At 34.0% G+C, this 10,068-nt stretch overlaps 1 protein-coding gene across 1 annotated transcript in view; it reads left to right on the top strand.

Annotated features, from left to right (window-relative positions):
* LOC110110210 (O-acyltransferase WSD1-like) overlaps positions 1-8,894 on the top strand; it is a 21,996-nt gene extending 13,102 nt beyond the window's left edge. Inside the window, exons 5-6 of the mRNA XM_028692044.1 lie at positions 8,465-8,605; positions 8,838-8,894. Coding sequence (XP_028547877.1) covers positions 8,465-8,605; positions 8,838-8,894 — 198 coding nt within the window. The remainder of the gene's footprint in view (positions 1-8,464; positions 8,606-8,837) is intronic.
* The last annotated feature ends 1,174 nt before the right edge of the window (positions 8,895-10,068 follow it).

The raw sequence follows: 10,068 nt of genomic DNA, 5'->3' as shown, positions 1-10,068 counted from the left end.
TGCAAAAGACGCGCTAATTTAATGAGGATTGCCTAATTAGGGATTTCTACTTGTCAGATCATCCAGGCACGATATAAATATCATCGCTGAACGATGTTTACCAAAAAACTAGAAAATCTTTTTAAGCGCAGAGGCACTACAAAAAATCTTCCAAAGTTACAATCATCAGATACCACAACAAATCAACAGACTCAAGGAAGGAAAAAAAATATTACCCAAACTGACACTTGTAAATCTTGAGTCTCAAATTTGAGCTGGTTCAGATTGAGTCTGATCTTCTGGACCTGAAACGATTAGACATAAGGCAATCGTAGAGAATAGGATATTTGCTATTCATAAAATTCATAGGATCCGACACATTCCCCCTTTTTTATGATGGAAAAAATTTCATTTGAATTTTCATTAAAGTTTCAATCCTTAATCTCCACTCACTAGAATAAATCTTTAAAAAAAAATAGGGGAGATAAAAAATTTTTTGGTGTTTCTAATTTTTAAGATACAGAACCGAAAAGTACAAAATTAATCAATATGTTTCCGTCCCTTGAATTAAAAAGACTAGGAAGGTACAAACAAAATAATGAAAATAAAAAGAAATAAAATTGAAAAGTGAAAAAAAATGGAGAAAAAAAAAAAAATGTTCCCTTATCTAGTGAAAAACAAAAAATATTTCTTGAAATGAGAAAGTTACCTCTTGGTTTTAATAAAAACTTAGTAGAATTGGGTATTGACAAGCATAGCCTAGAAAAGTTAGAAAACTAGAATTTGATCATCCAACTCAAGTTCTTTTAAAATGATTAAAAAACTTTTTAATTCAATATCTAATTCAAAGAATAAATTAGAGAAAGAAATAGTTATTTTTCAAAACCTTCCTTAAAAATATATCTAATAGAAGATCAATGCATGAATTGCTGAATCAGGAACCAAGATTTTCAAGCCCAAATTTCGAGCATATCAAGGATTTTCTTAAGCTTTTAGTAGTATAGAGAAAAATAAGCATATTTTTTTGTGGGTGGCTCATTTTATGCCCTTTATCACTTGAATGGCTCTATGAGCATCTTTTGATTTTTAATACACTTTGTGTATTTTTTTTTTAATTTGCGACATTCGCATCTTTTGGTTTGGCATCATTGGGCACTTTTTTTTATTTTTAAAAAATATTTTTCTTCTTATATTTTCAAAACAAAGTAAACCAAATATTATTGACAACATGAACAACTTGATTAAGAAAATTTATGGTGGATTCAACAATCTTGCAAAAGATTCCTATGCGAATAAAAAAATGTAGGGAGATAAAAAAATAGTTTTGAAAATCCAATTTAAATATGATGAAGATTTTTGAATCAAAAGAAATAACCTCTTTAAGAAAGAGAGAAAGTAGAAACAAAAACACGAGTTTCTCTTTTGACTGTGTTAGAGAAGTCAAAACAACCTTTTTCAAGATTTTAAGAAAAATAGGAAGTAGATTTTTTCATTTTTAGAAAAGTGAATGTGGTGTGTTGATCAGAGAAAAATTTCACGAAAGAAAAGAAAAAGAAAAATTTGAAGAATAAAATAAACTAAAAAACAAAAAAAAATGAAAAACATAAAAACAAAAACACAACACAAAAACACGAAAAGCGCTTTTAACCATTATCTCTCTTCCTGGTCCGATGCTTCATGGACCAGATCTGCCCATGAGTATTTTTGCCTTTCATTTTTCCCCGTTTTAAAATTTTGCTTCGCCTTGCCCTTTTCTTTCGTAGGAAGAATCTTAAATTAGGGCACTGATTTTTCAATTGTCCAGGCTTCCTGCATCAAAAGCAAATAACGTTAGAAGAAATATGGACATCCTTACCTTACCTTTTTTTCACTTTTGCTTAAGCTTAGGTGAGCTTGAAATTTTCTTGACACGTCATTGCCTTCGTCTCCAACTAGGCTATCTCTTTCTGTATTTCCAGCTTTTAGAATAATAGTTTCACTGCATCCAAAAGTTTTTGACCCAAACTTTTGCTCGTAGGCAATGAGTGAGCCAATCAAATTATCAATAGAATAATCATTCAAATCTTTTGATTCACAAATAGCAATAACTTTGGCATCAAATTTTTCAAGTAAACAACGAGAATTTTATTTACTTTTTTCAAAATTTGAAAAATCTTTTCCTAATACATGTAATGAGGTTACAATTTTGAATAAATATGGTATACATGTCTAAGATCGTTTCAAAAGGTTTTCATGAAAATAATTCAAAATCATGCATTAACAAATTCAACTTGGATTGCTTGATTTCACTAGTGCCTTCGTATATGGTGTGCAATTTATCCTAACTTCCTTACGTAGTGCCGTGGATACTAACATAAAATCATCAGAATTTAACACAGAAAAAGTAATTTAAAAGACTTCGCATTCAATTTAGCATTGAGTTGTTCTCCCTGTTCAATTGACTAAAAGGAATATCAATTTAATTCCATTAACAATTCATGGACGGTGATGATAATCAGTTAAATCATATCGCACATGTGAAAAATCAATCGATTGCAAGAAAATAGACATGCGAGTTTTCAAAATCAAATAACATTATTCAAATAAAGGAGGTTTTGTGATTGAATAACCTTCCGCAACATTACGATTAGCCAAGGAATCGAAAAATTCAAAATCTTTTAAAAACTTATTTTTATGAATGAAGCTCTGATACCACTTTGAAAGTTCGTTAGGGATGTTAAGCCCTATAGAACTGGCCCAAGCTAATTAAAAGAGAGAGGTTATTTGGTAACTTTAAAACCAAATATAAAACTAAAACCAATATCACCACATAGAAAATCAACGATGCGGAAATTAAATAATCGTAAGCAATAACAAGAAAGAACACACCGAATTTATAATTGGTTTTGGTCAAACCTTGACCTACATCCATCCTTGGAGGCCACCCTCCAAGTATTCACTAAAAGTGTCTCTCCTTTAGCCCCCACAACTAGGCGGAGAAGCCCTTACAAATCACTTCCACTTCCCCGGTGCGGCGGAGTCCGGTCCTTTGACACAGGAGACTTCTTCTTTGGTGAACTTACCTCGAGAAAAGCCTTTAAATCCGATGCTACTAAGGTGCGAGTTCGTTTCGGAGCAGCAACCGTTGTGGATCCCCACCACACTCCCTTGAGTTCTTCCCCCTCAAGGATTTCTTCTCCCTCTCAAAACTCCACCCTTTCCTCTCTCCCTTCAAGCTCTCTCTTCAAGTTTCTCCCACATAGAACGAAGCTACAATGGCTGCAAAGACACTTACAAAGTGTCTTGCCATAGCTAAATAGAAGCTCTAAAACGAGCTATTAATGCAAGTTGCGCCATTATCATCCAGGATGATAGCCAAATTATCCTGGATGATTAGTTCAAATATGAGGAAAATTGTCCTGAATATTGCCCTGAAATTGAAGTGGAGATGTCTATATCATCCCGGAGATCTTGCGATCGGCCTGGAGAAATCCCCATTAAATTGTTTTCCAAAAACTGCTTTGAGCAAATTGAGAAATTTTGGAAAAATTATCCTGGATCGGCCATGACGATATTTTATAGTCCAGGCCGATATACCAGGATGATATCCAAAAATAAGATTTTCCTAAGTAGATATGGCGGCAGATTCTTGCTGAATTGAGCCGATCGTCCTGGCCGATACAAAATCATCCAGGACGATGTGTTTTGAAAAAAGACAGTTGTTTTAATGAGGATGTCCTTATTAGGGTTTCTACTTTTGTCAGATCGTCCAGGATTATATAAATATCGTCCCGGACGATGTTACCAAAAATAGAAATATTTTAGGGTACAACAGAAAATCTTACAAGCTACAAATCATCAGATACCACACCAAATACAACAGACTCAAGAAAGAAAAAAGATTACAAACTGACACAAACCTAGTCTACCCAATCTTGAGCTGGTTTCAGATTGCAGTCTGATCCTGTGGACCTGAAACGTTATCACATAAGGCAATCGTAGAGAAATAAGGAATGTTTGCTATCATCAAAATCATAGATCCGCAACAACCAAATCCATGGCACTTGAAACATCTTATTGCCGGAAAAGAGTTGGTGGGTGGGCTGTTTGTGGACAACCAAGAATGGGCCATGCTAGTGCCCACATTTGGTGGGTACGGGGTCGCATTACTTCTCTCTGATACCTTGCTGCTCGTGGGGTGTGTTCCGTTTAGCTGCTCTCTAGTGGACATTTGTCGTATTCCTTGCTTCAATTGTTTCTCTACCTTCAAATAAAGGTTAATGACATCGGATGATGTCCAATATTATTGGAGGTGGACAATGTTGGAGATGGACGAGTTGAGTCCATCCAAGAATCTAGCAATGGTGTTTTCTTTCGTTTCCTCCAATTGTCATTTGAGACCCAATTGTTCAAATTTAGCAGCGTATTCTTCTACTGAAAGTTCGTGCTGTTATAGATTGTGTAGGCGGAGAAACTTATCTTGGCGATAGTGCATGGGTAAGAACTTCTTTTGAAGTTCTTTGGTCATCTTTGCCCATGCGGTGATTCTTGATTTACCTTCTCTCTGACGAGATCACTTAAGATTTTCCCATAGCAAAGCATTTCCTTTGAGTTTGATGGAGATAAGTTTGACAATGCGTTCTTGCGGTATTTCTTTATAATCAAGAATTCGTTCGATGGTGTGTAACCAATTGATGAATTCGTCTGGATCCAAACGTCCTTCGAATTCTGGAAGATTAAGTCGTATGCCGTAATCATGCACATGTCTTCTTGGTTTCCACCAAAGATATCTCAATGGGATGTCATCTTCTCCGCTTGAACCCTCATGATGGAAAGGATTCTCATCAACTTCTTCCGGATGTGGTTCTTCAGTATCTTATGGCATTTCTCCTTGTTGACTGACCTCCATTCGTAGTTCTTCAATTGTTTGTTCTTGGGTGTTTCTTGGAATCCACTTTCTTGGTGGCATGGTTTCTGGTAAACACTAACTCTCCACAGCCACCTGAAATTAGGAAAAAAAACAGCAATAGGAGAAGAATTTCTAGGAAGAATTCTTGGATAGGATTCCTCTGATACCAATTAACACCGGAATGGATTAAATAGGTGTCAAACGATTTACAGATATAGAGAATGATCAATTCAAAAGACAAACGGACAGATTATAGAAAAGAAATGAATAGGAACTTAGCTTTTTTTGCGGCAGATTCACCCCCTGGTTTGCCACGCTAGGTTACAAACCTCCATCCAAGGGAAAATGCAGAATTTCTGCTTACAAATTCTCTACCCTCCCCCCAAGACATGGACTCTATATATAGACATTATTAAGATAATTAACACTAGACCCAAAAGCAAGAAAGCCTGAACCGAACCGAACCAGCAGCAGGGAATAGAACCAGAAGACTGTTAATGGACAGTCTGGGTACTTTATGAATACTAGGATTTATTTCCTGTTTAGATAACAGCAGCTCCTATGTCACTTAACAAACAATTCAGTTTTTTAAACTACATTTTATTTTTGAAAATTTTCTAGTGTGTATTTCACTATTAGCTACTTTTTTAACTTTTTTTTTTTCATATTTTTTTATCTTCCATGTTTAAAAAAGCACATGCGGCATCATTGTTATGCGCTATGACTCTATGAGGAACTTTACACTCTAGTGTGTTATTCATCTTTGATAAACATGGGTGTGCCTTATGATAATAAAACTCTTTAAGTTGGTCTGGTTCATTGAATGCCGAGGTGGTTTGCACTACAGGAAAATCACCCACTTCCGGCGGCTTTTTCCGGCGGAATTTGAGCAGTTTCCGGCGGTTTTTTAATTTTCCGGCAGTTTTCCGGCGGCTTTCTTGCCACCAGAAAAAACAGCGTAGGAAAATAATTTCCGAATTTTTTTATTTATATTAAAATAGTCTGAATATTATAATTAAACATTATTTATTTAAAATTTTTATTTTAATTGATAATTAAAATAAACTAGTTAAGTAAAGCCGCCGGTGCTCCGTCGGAAAGCCGCCGGAAATCCGCCGGTAAGCCGTCGGAAAGCCGCCGAAAAAATTCCGCGGGATAATTTTTCGGGAAATTAGCCGTCGCAAAATTTTGCGGGGAAATTAGCCGTCGGAAAGCCGCCGGTAAGCCGTCGGAAAGCCGCCGGAAAATTCCACGGGATAATTTTGCGGGAAATTAGCCGTTGCAAAATTTTGCGGGGAAATTAGCCATCGGAAAGCCACCGGTAATCCGCTGGAAAGCCGCCGGAAATTTTTGTAGGAAATAAGGCGTCAAAAACCACCAGAAAGCCGCCGGAAAACTGACCGCCGGAAAGCCGCCGGAAAATTCCGCCGGTAATAAGTGATTTTCCTGTAGTGTTGGCACTTGCTTGGCGATGCCGAGGCAGACACTTATTTTGAGAAGTGTTCATTGTTTTGGCTTCTTGAGTAGTGGACAATGATTTGTAGAAACATTTGGTCATCCCTTGATGTTGGAAATGTATTGCATAAGTCTTGGTGTGGTTCCCCACAAATTTAGGAATCATATTAAGACACCATTGTTGATTATAGCCACTAATTCTTTGTCGTAGACCTTATGATAGGTTTATGATGCACTATATCACTTGGCCTCCTTTTACTTTTTTGCTTTAGATTTGGCAGTCTTATTTAGTTAATACTATTGAAAAGGCTTTAGTCATTGAAAGCGATCTTCTTTTTTCATGCTTATTGTGCTTCTTTTATGTCCACCTCTGCAATTGCCTTATCTACCACATAATTATTAGTATTTTTTAAAAATTATAAGTTCGGTATCTTTTATAATCAAATTATCTTTATTCCATAAAATGTATTCTATAGGATTACATGTCACGCATCTAAAGGAACTATAGCACATGTAACATCACCACTATATTGCCTTGTTATGGCAAAGTTTACATCACATTTTCTATCAACCATAAAATTAGAATCTTTATTAATAAGTCTTAAGGAATAAAGGAGGCCTTGGTTTGTTCTGGTATGTAAACCTAATTTAGCTTGTAGGGTATCATAAAGGAAATTTTAACCACTATCTCAATCTATAATTATATATTGATTTGCTTACAATTTCAGATTGAAAGGTTCTCCTTATGATTTTTTTGTCGCATTGATAAAACTTAGTCATCTATACAGCCGGATATTCCATGCCTTTATTTTTATTATAGTGAGAGTTTTCTTGGCCTCATCTCTCTTTGGTCTCAAAGAATATTCTAACTGCTTTGACTTAAGGGAGAAGTAGGGTCTCTTGTTCTCTATCTTCTCTTCCTCTACTTTTTGTTTTGGCTTAACATTTTAAGGAGCAACCAACTTTTGTAGTTATCGCTGCTCTAATTTTTCTCTCTGATGCAATTGAATCAAAATACTCGAAATCTAGGTTACTTGGTATGCTTCAACACTTAGTAAAATTCTTCTTTTTTCTTTTTTTCAGGAACATAGAAGTTTAAATTCAATAAATGCAACAATAGAATGTTAGTATTGGAGAAACTCTATATAAAGTTTATATTTTGATCAAAAGTGTTACTTGACCACTCAAAGCCTACAATTATATATTGTTTTGTTTACAAATTTAGATTGGGCGGTTATCCTTATGGGAAGTTATCCTTATAATTGTTGCAATGATAAATCTTTAGTCATCCTTGTAGCCGGGTATTCCATTCTTTTTTTTTTTAATTCTTGTGGCTATTTGACAACATGATTTATGCAAAAATTGAGCAAGATTTATGCTAAATCATGCCAAAAAGATTTGAGCTGGCGGTAAATCTCACGGAGGAATAAATCCTTCATTTACCTCTTTTTGCAATAAATTCTAAATTTACTAAATCTTGTAGTTCTGATGATATAAGGGATTCGGCCAAAGCAGCGAGTTAAATGGAGAAAGATAGTTACCATTACAGTGTGTAAGCTCTCGTTGCTACTTCCGAGAAAAAATAATATGAACAGCGAGCAGATTAGTTAGGAATTTAAGTAACAAAGAGATGGAGAAAACAAAGGCAAGCTGTACGCTATTGAATGAGAAGAAAATCGTAGATTGTAATTAGTTAGGAATTAATCTAAGTAATTTAATAAATATAATTTAGTAAGTCCTGCTAAAATTAAATCACTTGTTGTCAAATAGGCCCTTAAGATTTTCAGTGGGATTTACTAAATTCTAATTTCTACAATTTTTTAAATTCTGCTAAAATTAAATCCTACTTGTTGCCAACTAGCCTTGTAGTGAGGGTTTTCTTAGCCTCGTCTCTCTTTTATCTGAAAGCATATTCTAATTGTTTTGACCTCAATTATACTTGAGCGTGCAATGGGAAAAAGTAGGATCTGTATTTCTATCTTCTCTTTCTATAGTTTTTCTTGTTTAGGTTAAACATAATAAGGGAGCAGCTAACTTTTGCAGTTAATTGAACTATCAATTTTTCTACATCTCACTCTAAATTGCACATATGATTACATTTAAGAAACACATTTAAAGATTTGTTTATTGAAAAACATGCAGCCGTTAACGATGCAAGTTCAAAGTTATTTGAACAAGATAAAGGTCGTTGTTCAAGTGGATGAGCAAGCAATTCCAGATCCTCACAGGTTTCTGGATGACATAACTCACTCAGTACAAATCATGAAGGGTGCAGCTGCCTCGGCAAATTGAATAGTCAAATTCTAATATATATATATATAAATCAAAACTTGGTTGTTAATCCTGAAAACACTAATAATTTAAATGTTATTTCCGAAATACTTTTAATTCTGAACTTGTGAATCAGCTGGATATGCACCCGAGCTTTATCAGAAATTTAAATAAAAACCAATACTCTACATGGCGCAGTTAACGAATGGTAATGTTTAATTCTTATGTAGTTGTATATTTGCAGCTTATTCCATCTTCCCGTAATCTTCAGAAGGTCCCAATTGTTCTCTCAAGCTCTTAGAAGGTTCCTTTTTTTATCTAGAAATGGTGATTATTTTATTAGCCACTGCTAACTACTCATAGGTTTCTACTCGTTAATATCCAACTTCTCTATCTCGTAAATGAAAGCAAGTGGGATTTTGAATGCTAATTGATTACAATAAATAAGTTGTTGTTGTTTTATATGTAAATTTAAATATTATAAATATATAATTAAATTATTCATATTATATAGATGTAACTGTTGAACAACAAACAAACAACTAAGTCATTAATAAATTATTTCAATGTGATAGAAATGTAATTACTCATATGATGTGATATGAAGAAATATAATTTGTTTGATCATAAATTCCAAGACTATGATGGTTTTGACGATTATAATGGGTGATTAAGAAATTTGTATGCAGTTCGACATTTATCTGGTTTTTCCGATGTGGATTTTTTTATACTATTTGATGTTATAATATGCTGGATCAGTACAAATCTATAACTAGACTTTTCAAATAAATTTTCTTACAGTATTAACTTTTTTCTTTTTCCAAATAATCTACTAAACTATGCAACCAATAAAATCTTTACCGACAGTTTATAGATAACATAATACATATATATTAGTTTAACAACAGATTTAAAAGAAAAAAAGATTATTTATTTAGCAAAAATAAAAAGTTATGAAACTCAAAAGAGTTCTTTAGTACGAATAGAACTAGACCCACAATAACAACGATAACATCATGCTTTATCCCACTGTGGAAATGGATACATTAATCACTTTTTTTTTCACTATGTCCTATTAAGAGTTAAATTCATAATTAAATCTAACAAAAAAGTTTCTTTGTAATACTTTCTGACCAAATCTTTTTAGGGTTACCTCAAACTTTCTAAACATTGATCATATATAGTACATCTATTCTCATAATTGAGTTATCAAAAGGCTGAAGTTTTATATGACCAAACTATCTAAGGTAGTCTCTCCTTGATCCTATCTACCGCTGAAGCTATTTTAAGCTTTTCTCGTATATTCTCCTTTCATATTTTTTCCTCCAAGTGTAAAGCCACTCATACACTTGAGTATCCTCATCTCTAAAACAATTTCATTCTTCTCTTTTAATGGCCAATATTTTGCACCATAAAGCATTGCAGGTCTCACTATCTTATGGAGTTTTTCCTTGAGTTCGATGGGTACTTTTCTA

This window comes from Dendrobium catenatum, unplaced genomic scaffold, assembly GCF_001605985.2.
Source record: "Dendrobium catenatum unplaced genomic scaffold, ASM160598v2 original_scaffold_109250, whole genome shotgun sequence".
In the NCBI taxonomy this organism is placed as follows: domain Eukaryota; kingdom Viridiplantae; phylum Streptophyta; class Magnoliopsida; order Asparagales; family Orchidaceae; genus Dendrobium; species Dendrobium catenatum.
This window is presented reverse-complemented; position numbering and strand designations above follow the sequence as displayed.